Source organism: Pelecanus crispus, chromosome 2 (assembly GCF_030463565.1).
Source record: "Pelecanus crispus isolate bPelCri1 chromosome 2, bPelCri1.pri, whole genome shotgun sequence".
Lineage (NCBI taxonomy): Eukaryota > Metazoa > Chordata > Aves > Pelecaniformes > Pelecanidae > Pelecanus > Pelecanus crispus.
The window spans coordinates 34,999,675-35,018,772 of record NC_134644.1 but is presented as its reverse complement, the minus strand read 5'-3'; the positions used below and the strand labels follow the sequence as shown (position 1 = coordinate 35,018,772).

The 19,098-nt window shown below is 39.6% G+C and overlaps 1 protein-coding gene across 4 annotated transcripts in view; it reads right to left on the bottom strand.

The window, feature by feature from the left end:
- HDAC9 (histone deacetylase 9) overlaps positions 1-19,098 on the bottom strand; it is a 228,142-nt gene that overhangs the window by 137,516 nt on the left and 71,528 nt on the right. For all 4 annotated transcript variants that reach the window (XM_075706446.1, XM_075706448.1, XM_075706449.1 and 1 more), the window contains 2 exons: positions 6,576-6,753; positions 267-400 (listed from right to left, as the gene is read on the bottom strand). In XM_075706446.1, coding sequence (XP_075562561.1) covers positions 267-400; positions 6,576-6,753 — 312 coding nt within the window. The remainder of the gene's footprint in view (positions 1-266; positions 401-6,575; positions 6,754-19,098) is intronic.

Below are 19,098 nucleotides of genomic sequence, written 5' to 3'. Positions count from 1 at the left end.
CCTTCCTATATCAAGGTGAGGAACACAGTCATGTCTGGATTTTATATTCTGATGTATGTGGATAAATGACTTTCATTGTGTAAATTCTTTGTTTTCTGATTGGGAAGTGTGCTTTCCTAAAATGAATTATTTTAATATTGTCAGTTAAGTCCAAATAATTCCTAAAACAAATTACTCTCTTATTACAGAGGTAAGACAGATTTAGGATTTAATAAATTTGCCATTTACTTTAACAAGTCAAGTATCTGGTCTTTATTTTTTATTACCTCGCACTTGTTTAGCAAGCCAGTTTCTTGCAGCCTTGACCAGATGCTTTGGATCCTTCCAGCATGTTCAGGGTGATTAGCATAGTTGCCACACATACACTGGTGCTTCAGCATCAGACTGTCATACACAACACCTTCAGCACAAAGACAGCACAATAAGAAACAGTAAGTGAAACAAATGCAAGTTATACTGTTCCATGTCATGCATACTATAGCACAACTGGATCTCATTTGTCAGTAAGAGCAAAATGAAAATTCTGGATCTTAATTCCCCTTTATCCTGGGAGACTCTGAATTTTGAGTTAGAAGGTACATCTTGTGATATTGATAAGGTAAAAATCAATTCTAAAGAAATTATGCTAATAAACACAATTAACTGTAAAGAAGACAGGAAATCAAGTGGTGTCTTGTTAAAGCTTTTATGGCTAGGAAAAAATCAGTCCTATTACTGAATCACTTCTTTTCTCTTTCTCTCATGGGTAAGGTCAGTTAAGGCTGTTAATCAAGCTATATATAACAAGAAAAGGCAATATATTCATAGCAGTGTAAGGAAAATCATTCAGAAAAACCTTTTAAAATAAATTTTGAAATGACAATGCCACTCTGTATTTGCACTGCTTAACTAATACTATATTAATTCCAGATCTCAAAGCATATCAGATGAAAATTTCAGAGAGTTGCAGCAGTGGCAGCCAGAGTCCTTTTTCATTAAAACAAGAAGTTCCACCCACTATTCAATTAGGACCAAATCCTGTTGTTAGACTGCAATGCAAGGTTCCTTTTGAATTTTCTACGCTCATTTATCCAAGGACAGAACAACTTTATATGGAACAGCTATCAATATCACATTGCTTTGTAGCTGTGTGTTGGGAGCAAAAGAGACATTTTAGCAAGTAAGCTCAAGCTAAACTCAATTTTCAAGGCCTTCAAACCAAGTCTGGAAAACTGAAAAATTATTTTATTTATTTACTCGTTGTTTACATTTCCCTCAGAAATGTCTGGAACAAAAAATATTTTCCTTACCCCTGTGAACCATTTTCATTTGGGAAACATTTGGACTTTTCTTCCCCTTACAGCTGAAAGGGACTCAAATTAACAATTTCTCCAAGCTGCAAAACTTGGCATTCCAAGCCTCTTTCTTATGTGCCACCACTACTGGGGACGCCAACACAGTTCTGGGAAAATTGTGTTAGCCTGCTACTGAAAAGTCAGCCAGTGAAGAAAATATAAAATTGAAGTCCAGATTCAACAACATGCTCAATACCGCCCTTATTCAGCAAAGTTATTGAATGGATATTGAACTTTAATAAAGTGTTTAAAAACTCTACTGAATAAGATTCTGTATATATTGTGGGCAATGCAAAGTTAAGGTTCTGAGATAATTCAGTTAGAAGCTGGCCAGAAATTATGCTGCTCTAGAAATATTTATGCTGCCATATTTCTTAGCTCATACACTTTAGAAGTGATCCTTTGGGATCTTGCTATTTAAGCCAAAATGATATTACAACAATTGTGTTTAGCATAAGGAGAATGTAACAATAATACCTACATGCAGCATGACTAAGTTTATGCTAAATGATTAGCTAACAAACAAAATGGTTCATTAGCAATAAATTCTTGTATTTACTTTCTTGGTTTGTTTTCTTTTAAAGAAATAAAATAAAAAAAAAAGAACTAGTGAAAATCTGGAGCTAATAAACTAATGCAGCTTAAAATCTTTGCTGGCATTGTCCAAACGGTTAATAATTTCCTTTCTTTGCAGTTATTTGCACTGCACCGTTTATGAGCTTTGCTGCTCTCTCATGAGGTCTTACAAGTTATTTGAAGTAGCAAGTATGCACAGGAATAAGTGCATGCTCACATACCTTGCTGTCCTTTTCTTGGCACCAAAATTTTTAACTTCTACAGTCTGTTGCATACCTAGACTATACAGTTTGCCAGTGGTCATTATACCATTAGATAAGAAAAGTCTCCCTCCCATTCCCCTGCCCAACAGAGAAGGTGTTTAGATGGTAAATGTACATGCATCAGGACTCTCAGAAGCACTTGGGCAGAGTAGGCAGTTATATCCAATGGATTTGAATAGAAACACTTGTTAAAAGTTAAGAAAAGTAGCTGAAAGTTGAAAGTATCTCCTGTCTGCCACTCTTTCAATGAATGTTTGATTCTAATTATAAATGCTCCCTATAGGCTTAGGTTTGCATAGTCCAGACTGCAGTTAATAGAAATAATAGATATATATTTTACTATGTTATTATTATACAGAATCAAGATGTTATGTAATAGTGACAATTTTTGATGACCTCTGTCAGGGTTGCAACTAAACTGGTTTTGAAGTGAAATGCTGAAACAGTGTATTCAGGATGCCTCCTCTGGTTGACATAGATAGAAACGTCCCTTTCTTAGTGCACTAGTATTCTTCCTAAGATGGAATATGACTAAAAATGTAATTTCATTGTATGTGAATTTTTGTGTCTGAATCAAAAATCAGCTTAATCGGGTCAGGTCAGTATTGCATAGCAGAAACATCTACTCCAAACTTTTAAATAGTAAGATATTCACACCACTGAGTGTAAAATTTATCTCTAGAAGGATTAATTGACTTAAGAAAAGACTGAAATATATGTTTTCATTTATTGCAGGCATCTAAATTGATTTAGGATGTGCAAGTAATTCAAATGTGTGGCTGCTGGTCATACAGCACATGTGCTTGGTACAATACCACAATGCAGCAGTAGAGCTTACTGCTAAAAATAGCCTGTAGGATTTCCCTAACAGGATCCAGCCAATAATCTCCCCACCCCCACAAAAAAGAGAGAGAGGGAGACAACTGTTTTCAATTGCAGACTGCTGTGAAATATTAATAAAAGATGGTTATTCTGTCTCTCCAGAACAAATGCCTACAGCCAGATTCTGCTCTCAGATTCCATGTGTAAATCTGAGCAACTCCACTGAGACTGGTGGATTTATTCTGGATTTACACCAATATTACTGAGGGCAGAATGTGGCCCTGATGACAGACTGGAACGGTGGCACCACTGAACCATATGACAATAGAGGACACAGGACAAAAGAAACTGAATTTGCATTGTCAGAAAAAACAAGGTCTTCCTGGTGGGGACCCCCTAACATTCATTCTTTTCCAAAATACTTTATTTGGGTCAGCTTCTTTTAATAATATTTTAAACAGAGGGGAGAGCAAGAGACCTAAAAATTGTTGGCTAACAGCATGCTTTGAAGAAGGTAAAATGTCCTGGAGAACAACAGTACCAATAAGAAAACCCAAGGGAAGAATATCTAATAAATTATTCAGAAGAAAAATCTGAACTAATGTCAAAAATTCTGTAAACCATCTAAACAAACATCAAGTAGCTCCCCCCCCCCCCATCTTTAACTCATTATCTTGCACATATACTGCGTATATATTTCACAGCTCTCTCACAACCATCACCGTTCTGATTCCCTTCAGGTATTTGGCTAAGAGCATTTTCTCTCATGACTCACAAAAATACAGGCTCATTTTGATCCCTGTGTAATGTTCTGCCACAAGAGTTTTCCTTCTACCATTTTTCCCTTCTAAGAATATATTGTCTTTAAATGGGGGGAAAAAAAAAAAAAAAAAAACCCGGTAAGAAATAATTCAAGGCAGGGAGATGATTTTACATTAATTTCAAAGGTCTGAATTTGACCTAATTTCATGCTGTACTAGAATTTTCTCCCTTTCTACCCACACATTCCTTCCTTCCATGCTTTTAAGAATGGTAGTGTTGCAACCGCTGTGGACAATGGGTGGTTGCATCTTGTGCTCTCTTAAAGGAGCAAATCGTACAACCACAGGGTAGCTCAGGTCGGATGGGACCTCCAGAAGCCTCCAGTCCAACCCTCCACACAGAGCAGGTCAGCACTGTGATCAGCCCAGGTTGCTCAGGGCTTTCATCCCAAAGGATTTTGGAAAGGCTGCATAAGAATAGATAAAAATTGGGTCTGGCTTGCTTGCTTTCCACTGGCCAGTGAAGAAATATAAGGGCACCATCCAGACCCAGGAAATACTATGCATGAATAAAGCCATTCTGTACCGTACCGTACCATACCATACCTTATGTTAATAATATGCATATCTATCTATTTTATTCACAGAAACTGTATTAGAACTGTTAATGTTGCACAGTCTCTGTTCATTGTCACTCCAAAGGCTTTAATCTCATAATATAGAAAATAGAGCTACTTTCAATGTACTCAGAAACTGCAGTGATACAGGTTATACGTGTAGGTCTGTAAGCCTGGGGACATATCAGGGAAAGGGATTTCTTCAAGCAGAAAAGAAAGGCTTCTTTGTAACTGCAGAGGTGTGTGCTCTGATTAAACAAAAGAAGAAACACAGATTCAAGAAAAAGATGTTTTGGATTTGGAGAAAGGTGTTCAGTGGAGAATTGAGAATCTCGGTTGGAAAAAGATGCATTTTTTTTCTCTCTTTCTTTCTCTCTTTCCACTGCTGTTGTTCATGTAGTAATGCTTTACTAAAGGGGGAAGGTTAAACTTTCTGCCTGATCTTAATATACTCTGACTCTGCATATGCACTGTCTGCGTTTCCATTGCAGAACCCATCAGGCTTCTTTGCTTCAGTTCTCGAGCCCTTCATGCCTGGTATGTCCCATTTCCTGACACCATCTCCGTTCAGTGTTTGTACTACATCCTTTCATTCCTTTTCTTATTCTTCCATCTCAACTTCACATTTTATTTCTTAATCAGTTCCACTGATGCCACAAATCCCCACATACATGTAACCCCCTTGACCCTAGTCCCCTTTCTGGGAACTTATAAAGGGAGGCGTCAGTAAACCTTAGCAATCAGACTGAAACAGCAGCCTTCACATTTGCAACTCCATTCAACTTTTCCAGTGGAACTGCAAACTTTTGAACAGGACATTGAAGCCTAGGCACAGTGAGCTCACTTTTGGTGTGCTCTGTGAATCTTTTAGAATGAGTTTACAATGTTTCGGGGACTCTATGAACCACAACTAGAAAAACAGTGGCCTGGTTTAATAATCCTGTCTACACACAGCTGGTCTTTTTACAGAAACTCATGGAAAGTGAATTAGCATGTTTCTTTCTGTTCAATCCAAATATTTGTTACCCAACAAGTGAAATTCCTAAATTGACAGTGTATTTACGGAAGAATAAATTATGTCTTTCATCTTTGAATGTCATCTTGCATCCATTTACCCACTCACTTGCAATCCTTTAAGGACATCGCTTTTTCTTTTGCAATTTTTTTTGTTTAAAATAATAAATTTTGCTTTCCAATTTCATATTCTAATTGGAAAGATGGGAGAGCACACTGTCTTGCACAGTCACATACAGTGCCCATTAAGGACTCCATCCTATGTTAATCCATGGTCATGGTCTGAAGAGCTGTAAGTTTCCAGGGCATGGCAAGTTCTGCCAATCGATGTGAAGGAATTAATACTTCTGGCAGAAACCTGAATAAACAGTACCTCCAAGTATTCATTTCCCCTTTTTTTCTGTACAAAGTGAAACTTTGCTTCTAACCATGCTGTAATGTTATACTGAGATTCAGGTTCTTAAAAAGATGGACCATCTTGCAAGGTTAGATTACCCATAATAAGAAAAGGGTTTTCTGTGGTCATTTTTCTTCCTTTCACTGAAGTTTTGGGGGGTTCTAATCACTCTGCTTTGGACATCCCAGACCATACCAATAGGAGATGCTCCCTGAGTGACTGGACTGTCCAGGGTATGACCACAAAACTTTCCTCCGTAGAGACTCCACACAACTGCTGAAAGACACCAAAGTTGTAGCCAACATCAACTTCCAGTCATGGCTACAGCTTTGCTCTCTCTATGGGCAAAGCAACCTTGTAGCATAGACTGACTTCTCACATGAAGACATGGAGAATTATATTGCAGCTTTCCTACTTGCTGGTGGTCTTTCTTCAACTTATTGGTGGTCTCTTTACAAAATAGGCAGCAAGAACACAGAGAAAAGAACCAGAGGATAGGGAAATGAAAGAAAAGGCTATAAATGACTTAAAGGCACCAAAAATGCACCTGTTGCTATATTGCCAAAGCCAGTCAATGATAATAATTTATGACTGTGTGAATATTAACCCTGTGATTTATCAGCTGCACTGGTTGACTTGATGCCAGTACAGCATCAAAAAAAAATGAGGAACAGTAAGGCTAAAACTGAATGCATTGCTGCAGGAGGTATTTGAGGCATTTAAATCTGTTGATCCTACATGAACAAACGCATTTGCCCTGCCTATTAAAAGCAGTCTTTAGGGAATCCTACCAGTCGTGTAGACATGCTGGCTGGGCTGGTCCACGGCTGGGTGAGGTAATGTGGAATCAGCAGGGGAAGATGGGGTCCTGGACACCGGCTGATGTTTATCTAATCCCGCCATGCCAACTGTAGCCATCTGAGCCTGGTAGAGTTGCAACTGGTGGACACACCGATGCGCCAGGAACTCCTGTTTCCAAGAAAACAGCACAGTAGAAAGAAATGTGAGATGGGATCAAGTAAGACACTGAGGGAAACATGTCAACAAATTAAGTTCATTAGGTCAGGGCTGTAATAAACAGTGCGGAAAAAAAAAAAAATAACAACTCGCACCTAAGACCTAGTCAATAAATCCATTTAACAGATGTTTTCACACTGACAGTGTGGGCTGCTGACTTTGCTGGAGAGTAGGTGATGGCAGGCAACCTGTCAGTTCTCCCTGACAGAGGAGAAGATGGCTTCACATGCAGAAGCTTATAAAAGACAAAGGTTTTTCTAATATATTGAATACATAATATGATGTTAGAATGTGCACTTTATGACCCTACACAAATAAAAATAAAATCTTCCTACAGCACTGAAAGTGAAAAGCGGTGTCCTTATTGCTCAGTACCAAATTCACTTAGCAACTGTGAGTGAAGGTTCTACAGAGGACTCAGTTACCAGAGCTCCCTGGAAAACAGGAACAATTTGCACATAGGTTTTCACAAATCATTTAGAAATTCAGGTGTTGTTACATGAGATCCCACTTAGGGACCATCTTTTTTTGTCATAACTGCTGCTGGCTGTAGGCAGTGCCAAACACTTCAGGAAAGGTAGGCAGGTTGTGAAAAGACTGAGAGCAGAAAGGAAGATTTTCTCCTCTGTTTTGTTTGTCAACAGATGGTGACTTTTGCTGACATGGCAAAGGCTGAAACCCTGCTGAAGTCAGTAGAAACCTTGGCTTTCACTCACTCCATAGAGTAGGATTGCTTCGCAAGCTCTTTTCTTTCTGTTTTTCTTTTTTGTGCATATAGTCCTTCTAGGAAGGACAGAAAGTGAATACAAGAGAGAGATTTCCAAACCACTTTGCAATATAAATTCAGTTGAAATTCACACTTCTGTCTTAGAACTGCAGACTGTTTCCCTCACCTGGGCTCAGTATATATATATGCAGGTATAGGTATGGTGTACATATGGTTTGTTTTTTTTTTTTAAACCCAGTAAAAATTAGTGGTGCTGTATGCTGCTGTTTGGAACAGCAGCTCAGAGGCCTGGCCTAGCTGAGGAGGTATTGTTGGGTGCTCAGAGAGGTGAAGCAGAGTTCAGGCTGTGTGGGAGGGCAGCTGGGAGTAGCCAGCAGTATCCCAGGCCCTCACGCACTGCAGAGTGAATCCACAGCTCTTGGGAAGTGAGAATGTCTACCCTGCATGTAAAAAAAGAGACCTTTAAGAAAACAAATGCTCATCAATAACAGGTGAAATGAGAACAAATGCTTTAAAAGGCAGCCTCAAAACCCACATTAATATCTAAGGTCACCACTTCAGTGAAAACACATAAGGTCACGGGAAGGGTAAATCACCTGGGACCTTGGCATAAGTGACTAAATAAAGAAAGAAAATATGAGTAAGCAAAAAGATTTTACAAGAAGTGTCTTGGTTTGGGGTCATTGAACCATTTCCCTTTCTTTAAATACAGTCCCCAACTTTTCCTATTGCTTTTTTAATGTATGATGGTGTTATATATTCCAGGAAATATCTGGAGATATCTGAACAGATCTGCATCTCCCCTTTCCTTATGAACATAACAGAACTTAACATTCAAGAATTCTTTCCTGAAATGCCTAAGTGCCTTGCTTTTACTTAGTTCCACTAATGATTTTAGTTGTGATTAATGTTCAGAGAAGATGTTTTTTGTGCTCCTAGGTATACACATCTTTTGTAACCTTTGCTGGGGGTACGTGTGATTGGAGAGGAGAAGCAAAAAATGCATAGACACTATTGTGTTGAATATTTTCCCTATGGAGAACAGAAGTAGATAAATTTGTTGGTGAGGATTTAGCATTCCCTTTCCTCAATGCTGGCTTAGTGCTCAATAAAGCAGGCACAGGAGGTATTTTGCTGTCTGTGGCACGATTACTCTCTGCATCCTAGGGTCAAGTGGTGATGGCGGCACTGTCTGATGCTAGTGCATTCACCATCTCCTGCCTACTCTTCCAAAGCATGAGAGCTAGCTGAACAGTTTGGAAGAAGACAAACTCCTACCTGCAGGAGCCCTTCTTCACACAGAGCTTTACTGCCATACATGAAATCAGCAGAATCGTTGTTATTTCTGCTGCTCTCCTCAACCTCATAAATTGCGTTCATTGCATTAATTAAATAGCTGGGATCTGTGTAGTTCTTCGATGAAGGGGATTTTTGATACTATCTTTTGGTGTTCACACTAACTAATGATAATTCATTAATTGAGTTCACTTTTCTGATAATTACTAGAGTACAGAAGACAAAAGGATTTGCTCCCTATTGGAATGCTCTTCAAGCTAGTAAGGGTGCATCAGTGTATTCTGTCAGTCTGCATTAAACAGTATTATTTAAATATACTTCTTAAGGAAATTTTGGAAATTCAGCTGTCGGTGAGGAGGGATTCATACTGTGCGCAAATGTTTCTGTTTGGACTTTTCTCAGTGTCGGTGGACACTGAGCTCTGAGACTTTAGAGCTGCCTTGTCTGCCTTTTACTTTCAGACCTGAACTTCACTTGTGTAAAACCTGCACCATGTTTTTCAGTGAAGCTGTAAGTTTGCCATTTAATCAATATCTAAAATCTAATCTATCCAGGTCTCTGACCTGAAAAAGTAAATTTAAGTGTTTCTTGGGGTTTTTTTTAATGGTCTCTTGAAGAAGAAAAAAAGCAAAGTCTGGAACACTACAAAACAGATGATTTGGGAAGATGTTCCTACCTTTGCTTATAAAAGATTAGATGTTTGTGTCTATGTAAGCAATAGAAATAACACTATTTTTCAGGCATATGAACAAATCAAGTTAATTTTTTTTAACGCTAATTAACCTGTGTGAATATCACCTAAGAGCCAGGCAAACATATATTTCAGCAATTTGTCAAAGACTAAGCAGAGAGCCTGTTCTTGCTCTCCTGTATTTTCCTCTTAAACTGTGTTTTGTTTATATCATTCTTCCCTCCTCAAATGAAACCAGACACATACCTAGAATTTGACACATGTTTATCAGCATAATCAGTCCAGGGAAGGAGAAGAAATTTGTGGATGGTTGGATGGAAAGCTGCATGACACCTGTTTTAATTTCTGAGGTCATGGAAAAATCTTTGCCTGTGAAAACCTTTTAAAATTTGTTAAAAGTGCAGTAGTTTGTCTCACAAGGCTTACACTGAGGCTTGCTTACATTCTCTGGTGACTTCCAAATCCTTTAACCATAATTTTAAAAACTCTGGGCATCAGCAAAGTTTGAACTTGTTTAGGTTTTAGTCTAAGTTTTAGGCTAACTTCCTGATTAGGTTTCATTTTACAGACAACAGGCACTCATGAAATACGTATATTTTTTCCAGCCACCTACATATTCATGCGGTGAGCATTTGAGATACTCTGTGTCACACAGACAAGTGGATTAATGCAATGAGTAATGTGGATAATCAACACACTTATCTGGCTCCCCAAATGCCCACCTGGCCTCTGGAAGGGATTAAAGCAACACAATGAATTCATCTTCAGGTTTTATGTGCTACAGCACTGCAAACACATGTCCATCTCTCCAGCAATATGACAAAAGCAGTATTTGCACATCTGCAGGGTTAGTGATTTGTGTGACTATATTTGGAGCATTTCTTAGGTAACCCGAGCCCTGCCTGCCCGGCATGGAGCCTGCTCTAGTTCCAGGTGCCTGAGATTAGTTCATTAGTAGAGGCAGGCAATTAGGGCCTCTGCCAAAGCAAGTGGAGGGCCAGTCATAGTCTTCCCCAGAAACCAACTCAGGCCCTCAGTAATTACTTTGAGGAGGATTTTTAGAATCAGTATCTAAAGAGAAGATGACCTTTTTAGAGTCATGGGAGGTAAATATTTGTTATTCTCCTAGCATTACTGTAAGGTTTGTTGTTTAGGAGGAGCTGCAATTAATTTGGGTTGGTGCAAATACTCCTTTCATGTAGATGTGTGATTTGTACATTTTGGTGCTTAATGTTTTGTATATTCTGAGGATTTAAATGAGAACTACTTCCTTATTTCTACTGGCTGTGAGAACTGGTGACCCACAAGTGTATTCAGTTGGATTGTTAGATGGTCCATGTTGGATGATAAAGCATAGGTGAATTGTCTATGAATTAGTGCTCCTTCAAGCTGTTATGTTTTGTGCAGAGAAAAAATATGTGGGGTTCACTCAGAAAAACTTTTCTTGCCTCTTGATAGTCTGCTTCTTAATTTAGTTTGATATGTTTATATTTAGTTTAATCACAGCTAAACAAATCCTAAGATTTGTATGTTTGTACCGTAATCCTAAATGCATATGGGCATATGTATGCCTCTTCAGGGTTTATGCTTTGGCTTTTTTTCATTGTAGTAGAAAACTTTTTTCTCTTAACAAATTCAAAATTTGCTATTCCTAATAGCGAGATTATGCTTGTATTCTCTCATATATTTGTGGCCAAGTTTACAGCCCTCTCTTGTTGTGCCTTTACTGCATTCTGCTGAAGTATGAAGTGTGTGCTGATGTCTATTAACTGTTAAAAACCAGTCATGTATCGCCCATCCTCCCCCCAAAACCTTACAAGGTTTTTGCTCTCAAAGTATTTTTTGGCATTCTGTTTGCTAGGTTGTGGGTTGTTTTTTTTTTTTTCCTGTAATTTCCACATTGTTTTCTGAAAATTACCCAAAGGGCCAATTATTACTGAAGAGAAAAAATACACGTGTGCTGCAGGAAGTTTTGCTCTAAGTGAGGATGAAAACAAAACCCGCCCTGCAGGAAGACCTGCTGCCTTCCAAGTACTTCCTCCAGCTCCTTCCTCTGAAAGATATTTCTGCCACCTGCTCTCCCACCACCTTGTCTCATCCAGCAGCTCCTGTTGAAGGTCTTATTCCTTAGCCCCTTCCAGACCCTTGTTAGCAACATAAGAACAGAGTAATTTCAGGCTCTGCCACTTGTCTTCCCCACCACCCTCCTTGACTTCCTGCCTTCCCAGCGCAGCTGTAGCTGAATGCATCCAAGGGGTGTCCGGGCCGGCCAGTGGTTGCATCCAGCAAAACAGGCTCCACTTGCAGCAAACAAAACTCAGTCCTTCTTTAAGGTGTCCAAGATGGCAGCCTTGGCCCAAACCAAAACTGCATCATCCAAAGTCTGAGTCAGTGAGAAATCTTGGGCACCGAGGAACTTCTTATATACTTCAGATGTAGCTAGTTAACAGTGCTTCAGAAATGATGAATCTCATGAATATATTAATAGCATTGACCTTGGTTATCCCCAGAAGTGACAGGAAAAAAAACTAGAGAGCAATGAATTCTTAAACAAGGAGTATTGAGACAAAAAGATCTGTAGGTAAGCCGAAACTGTAGAACTTCTGACCTAGGAGTTTTGTGAACTACTGTTCTTGTCTGCTGTCCTCAAACAGAACCATAACTAGTTGCCCTCAGGAACTGAGCAAAAATAGGTCATGAGATCTTCTGAAAACATTTGTGTGCACAAATGTGAAAGTGCAGGAATGACTTATCTCTGTCAATCTATCCAACCTAAAATAGAAGTTAGTCTGAGGTATCCCTGAAAATGAATGTGTTGAGAGGTCTTCTTTTAAACTGCTCTGTCACTTAGAGAAAACACATGACCAAGAAACCCAACCAATACTATTTTTGACAAAACCACATGTAAAGCCACAAACTTCCATGGTCATCACTTTCAGTAGAACTGTAAAAAAAATCAGTATCACCATCTGAAACATAGTCAGCCACAAATTCAGAATCAGCATTTTTATGAAAAGTAAATAAATAGCAAGTATGGATAAAGACACATAGAAAGAATAGATAGAACTGGGTTTAGAACAAGCAAAAACATAGACAGGAAAAAACAGGGCAGCTAGCCTTGAGGCATCTGGGTATATTAGGTCACATATTATCAGGATGTTTATAGATTTTTTTTTTTTTTCTCTTGCTGTAATCCAGGAAACAGAGTGTTGACTAGAAAATGGGTAGACAGAAATGAATTCTTATCAGCTGCGTGTCAGGTGCAGATACAGAATAGTGGGATGAAAGCCATACCCCAGAACTGCCTGGACGCCTAGGCAGAGAAGACTTTCCTTGGGCAGCAGGTTGCTGTATACAGCAAAACAACCCCATGACCTCTGCCCTCCCCTTGCCTTCTGGAGGACTACAGACAGGCTTATTCCAGCTACTACCAAGGTAGGGCTTAGTATGTGGGGTGGCTCTACTGCAGTGACTGCCCAGGGCATGGTCACCACCTCCAACCAGCTTTGGGTTTTCCCTCTGTCCCTGCAGCAGCAAAGCAGCTGCTGCTGAGGTCTCTGCCCCTATCCTGCCACCCTTCTTTTCTAGGACAGGAGCACTTTTGGGATGGCAAAAGATGATATTAAAATGACAATATTTTTGTCAAGTGGGTCAAGGAATAGGGGAAGAGCAAAGGCTACTAATGGTATGACAAGAGTGTATTCCTTCATCAAGTCACATAGGAGAGGATGCATTCCCTGCTTTGAGTTACATGACCAAATGTGTGGGTCAGGACTGGGGTTACACCCCTTGCTTCTGATTGTAGGACATAACAGCAGGGTCAGGTACCTTCTACCCCTATTGTTGCACTGGGAGGTGGGTGGGTTGCTGACCTGTAGTTTCAAAGGGAGAGATGGTAAAAAATACCTCCGTTGGATGGGGAGTTTCCAAAAATCTGAGTGTCTAAACATGAGCCACCCTGGTGCAATGTAGGTGAGGAATAAAGATGGCCAGATGAACTGAGACGTTTTCAGCTACCTTTGTGGAGAAATATGAGCCAGGCAGTCATTAAGTTGAAGTCTGACATGATTAAGAAGAAAGGAGTGATGGGAAATGGTATCTGGGAGTGACACTGAGGAGGCCCCTAAAGACAGAGGACTTTTTACTGGAGGGAAATTCCACGAGTCCAGCTGAGTTGCTGGTTTCATTCCTGATTCCCGCTCCTGCGAGACCTGCCTTCTCTGCTCCTGACATTGGCAGGTACTCGACTTCTGTCACTTCTACTGAAGTGCTGACTCTGCAGTGTGTGCAGCATGCATCCAAAGAAAATGCAGCACCTTCTCAAAAGTTTGCACGACTGTCTGAATCTTTTCCTCACATTCTGACTCTCCTGGAGACTTAATATAAACATAAATAATTGGGGGTACAATGAAGGGGAGAAAGGGACCATCCAAACGTCTTGTGTGTTGTTTCGTTTCTTTTTTTTTTTTTTTTTAAAAAAAAGAAATACCTCTTTAGGGGATTCTTGTTACTTTATTACTTTTACTAGAAATACCACAAGACTTTCCTGAAGTCATCTGGTGCTTTCCAAAAAAAGAATACAGAGAAGTGCAGGAATGAATACCAATGGGAAAATACAGTTGTCCACATGTCTTGCCCTAACTTTCAGTATTAACAAATATTTGTTTCTTTTACTTTGATGTGAAGAATAAATAGGCTTTATAATAGCATCTAATGGTTACAAACACCTAATCTTAGCAGCTTTCCAGGAGTCATTCAGTTAAACTCTTATTTGGCCAAAACCCATTAATGAAAAATCACCTGTCCCACCTGTTGCATTGTTCTAGGAAATATCACCCAACCCTTTCAACAGTATTGGCAAATCAGCTGGTGTTATTTCATGCAGATCATTTCAACCACTTCCATTTTTTTTTCTGTTCATTGGAACTATTTTTCTTAACAGACTTGTATGGTTTCTTTTTAAGTGAAGAATCATTAGTTTGGCCTTCATGCAGAGAAATAATAGTCTCCAGGCTAAATTCAGCATCAGCCCTGCTGAAGACCTGTGTTTTCTGCATACTTCAACAGATTCTGCTTTGGTTTTATAGGCAACTCTGCTGACTTCAGGATTTATTGTAGAATTAATGGAAATTACTTGGGTCTGACATAAAGAAAAAACCTTGGAAAACCCTGCTTTTCAATATAGAGTCCAGACACAATAACGCATCGGCGTCTAAAGCATAAAACTGTGAGGATGCATAGAAGACCTCTGCAGATGCCTTCTTTTTTGTATGGAGGTACATGAGATCAGAACAGGGAGCATCAATGGACCATATGGTCAGCAAATATAAGAGCTGTAACCAAGGTGTTTTAGCAGCTCTGTTCTCTCTCCATAGATCACCTCCATAGAGCATTGTATCTAACACATAAACTCGAACAGGTGTGTGCATTGCCACTGCCCACACCAGAGCTCTTCTGTACAAACCATCCATTTCTGCTGTCGCCTGTGTGACAGCAGAGTTGTAACCTGACGGATACCAGGTTCCAGTCCTTGGCTGCAGGACTTCTGCCCCTCTGAAGATTTCAGAGATATATTACCAAATCTTGCACCTTACTTTGGTGTGGTTAAAAAGTCAACAGACTTCCTTTCTCCAACTTATTTGTAGGAGTTATACAGTTTCTTGAAAAATACATACGTACACACACACTTTTGCAAATATCACAAAGTATTTAAAAATATTTTTTCTCTCTCCAGTGCTCAGCTCTTCACTTTGATTTTGGCACATAAACTAGTGATATAGTGAAATGGTGATCAAATCTGAGATGCTAAAAAATATAGGATTTGAATATAGGAAGGATGTTGTGGATGGGGGAAAAATGAGAAACTATACAAAATAAATCTTTTCAGATCTGTTCTATATACCTATTAAGTATTCTATATATTTGCAGAATGCTGTCTATATTTATAGAATAAATATATTTCTGCAATGGACAAGTACAGCTTACTGTATTTTTTTATTATTATTATTTGGAATAAGATCAAATTATTTGTAATTTGAACAAAATCTGAACGGAACACCTAAAGATTACTTTTAAATATTTCTTGAAACCAGGGACTTTATTAATATATGCTTCCTAGCATAGGGTTTGCTGCTTTTAACAAGTGGGACAACTGCCAGAATGGGCAAATCGAAAATGGGGCGGGGGGGGGTGGGGGTGGGGAAGAGGACACACACTTACGTTTGCTGATTTAGGAACAACTAGAGGGTTAAAAAGAAACATGGGAAACAGTATGTGCTAGCATAGCACTAATTGCATAATGCAGACTGCAGAATAGATTCTCCAATTTCTCATTCCTTGAGCAAATCTTGGCCCTCAAAATGCAAAGTACAGTTCAGAAAAGACCATAATTCTTGTTACATTTCATGGGAAAGATGGATGAATGTATTTGAACTTGAATTTGCTTCATTGCCATGTACGTCAAATGTCCCCTCTAAAAAAAGTAGTTAGGGGATAGACTGCTGTCACAAGGGAGGTTGTGGAAGACTGGATGAGACTAAAAGGTAGAAGAGAGAGGGAGCAGTATTACAAAATCTGAACAACTGAATATCATAAGCTTCAACCTCTTCCCTTCTCACCCTCTCTTCTTCATGATAATGCTCTCCATTTTCTTTCTGTTCTTAAAATTTGAAAACTATTTTGCTTGTATGTTGAACTGTCTTCCAGTCCTTTCTTGCCTTTATTCTTTTTCCAACAAAAGCTGAGTCTTCCATGTATTCGCATCTTCAGAATCCTCAAATGTCATATTACCACAAATACAAGAATTTGAAACAATAAGAAAAAGTGAAAAGAATACAAACTGGGGAGGGTAAGTGGTGGCAGTAAGAACATTTGTCTCAGTGTAGCACATCGTGAGGGTGGCTCATTGATTTGATTGCACTACATAAGGATCTTATCACTGCATTAGCCAACATGATATTTTTCTCTATCTAGAAGAGACCTCTATCTGAAGTAAACAGGAGTAACTTACAGAAGGAGAAATCTGAATGCTTAAGAGACCAAAGGACACAAAATTAGAGACAAACCCTAGTCTATATTCCTCATCTGGGCCCTGTTACTCCTTACTATGATCCATTTCCTTCCTAAAACAAGAGAAAACACAACAGTCATAGGTATATTGATCTAAAACAAGAGAAAACACAACAGTCATAGGTATATTGATTTAAAATTTTCAACACTGCCTAAATACAGAACAAAAATCACTTTCTGTTTTAGAAAATGGCTAATTTTTCAGAGGCCAGCTGCTTAGTACTCAGAATCACTATCTCTTTGTTTAGAAGGCCAGCTAAGATAGTGGTGTCTCAATTCGTATACGGGGGAAGGCAGCCGTGGAGATCAGCTCCATTGCCAGTGCAGTCCCTTAAAGCACCTCCCTGAGCATAACCCAGTGGCACCCTGGGAGGGCATCCATGTGCTGGAGGTTGTCTTAGAGTCAGTGGCTGAGCAGAAAGACCACAAGCAGTTGGAAAGTGGCAGATGAGCCAGCTGGGAAGCACAAATCCAGTGTCCCAAGAGCTGTATGGGCGCAGTCAAAGAGCAGAGGGCCTCCAGTAATTCTCAAAAGAAAGGACCTGACAGTCAGTGGAGAAGCTCTCCTCCAATAATAAGTGATAACACGTTGTAGCTCTGTTTGGGGGCCAGACTGGATTATTCACACAGATCTAAGTCTAGATAGACTAGAAGGGAACCAAGAAATTTATTCTGGGTTTTCATTGGGATATTGGAGAGGAGGGTTTGGCACTTCAATAGCTGCTTCTTAAAGCAATGCCCACAAAGAAGAGAGACAGTTTTCTTGCAGCCACACAACACTTGGAAAAAATATGTAATGGAAAATCCTGCACCAAACTTTAACTACATCTAGTGAAACCTGGGAGGAGGGAGAGGAGGAATCCTGAGAACTGGTCAAAGCAAAATGTTAATTCTAATTGTTGTATTTAGTTGGCCTTGCCTTGTGACAAGTTTGTTATTATGCAGATTTCCTACCTGCCACCTTTCATGGGAGGATTTTACAAAGTGAAGTTATGCAGGCAATTCCCTTTGCTTCTTACCTCTTTATTCCTAATTATGTTGGCCCTGTGTTCACTCAAGATAACATTATAGCTGTCCCCAAATGCTATAGATTTGGGGCCTGTGACAAATGAAATCTTTTAGTACTTGGGTTTCCACCTCCACCCCCCCACCCCCCCCCCCATGTTGCAGAACTGTAGCTACTAACATGCTGAAAACAAGGCTGTGCTTGCTTATTATCTGACAATGGATTATTAGTTTTTTAAATCCTTTCACAGGCATAATTTCTTAGGTTTTCTTTTTGTCTATATGTAATGTCACACGGGATGGTTTGGGTTTGTTTTTTTTAATACATACGTGCATTTACATATACTATTGCACTTCTTGCCTTTTTTCTTCCTAGGAATGTCTTCTTTGTTCCTCTTTAATAACTTTTATGTATATGATGCATACATATCCCCTGCATGATGCCATCGTATTAAAAGCTATCATGAAAATAATGTGTAATTCCTGTGCTACATAGACAGTATTTTTGTATGGAAAAAAATGAGATGTAGAAAGACTTTGAATTATGAATCCAAAGTGAAAATGGATTAGAAATCTTGATTTCTAAGTCTCTCCTTTAACAATTACATCAGTAATAATTGCATTGTATCAATAATATTCTCCGCTTGTTTTAAATCAGAAATAATGCAGCACTGTGGCTTTCAGTGGCTTTCTTAATACAACAGATAGTACTAGAGGTACAGTCAGAAACTGTTCTTTTTTGTTTGTGCTGGATTTGGAAAAGGGTAGGAGAAAGAAGTCAGAGCAATGGGTGCTATGAAATATCACAGCTTTTAGCCACTGCACAGACAAATTAAAGCATCCCCACTCCATAGCTGTAAGGTTGTTGCAAAAGGGCTCTGGACAGACTGGGTGAGTAGAGGAAGGCTGATCATCCCTGTGACCCACACAGAGCCTTCATGGTGAAGGGTCCCCAGAAACTTCTCAGCTGTTGTGTCTTTTGGGTCATTGTTATCCTCAATCATGTTGGGAATATCCAGTCTGTTTTCTTTCCAGCCTCTGGAAGCATTAAACCTATTCAGAGAAAGGATGAGGAAAGGTGGTCCCATAACACGGTATGTAGTGTACATGTGGTGCCACAGCCAACCCTCAGGGCTACCGCAAGTCGCAAGAGCCGTGCCAACAGCACCCCAAGCCAGGCAATGCCGAAGCACTCCCAACAGCTGGCACCCCACACCTGTGCCACCACCATCAGGGGGGGTCTGTAAACTCTGCTGGCCATAGGGGACCTTTTGAAAAAGAATGGACATTGTCAAATGTATCTGAGCCCCACAGCAGAACTGCAGAGGTGGGCCGAAAGCTTTGGGGCTGGGTTCAAAGCATTGGGTCCTGCCAGCCCAGCAGAGCGCATTCCTGTCAGTACTCTGAGACAGGATGCATTTGAAGATTTCTTCCCAGGAACCACAGGGGGTTAAACCTGATCTGATTGCAATATCAACAGATATGCTAAAACATGGCAGCTTTAGCCCAA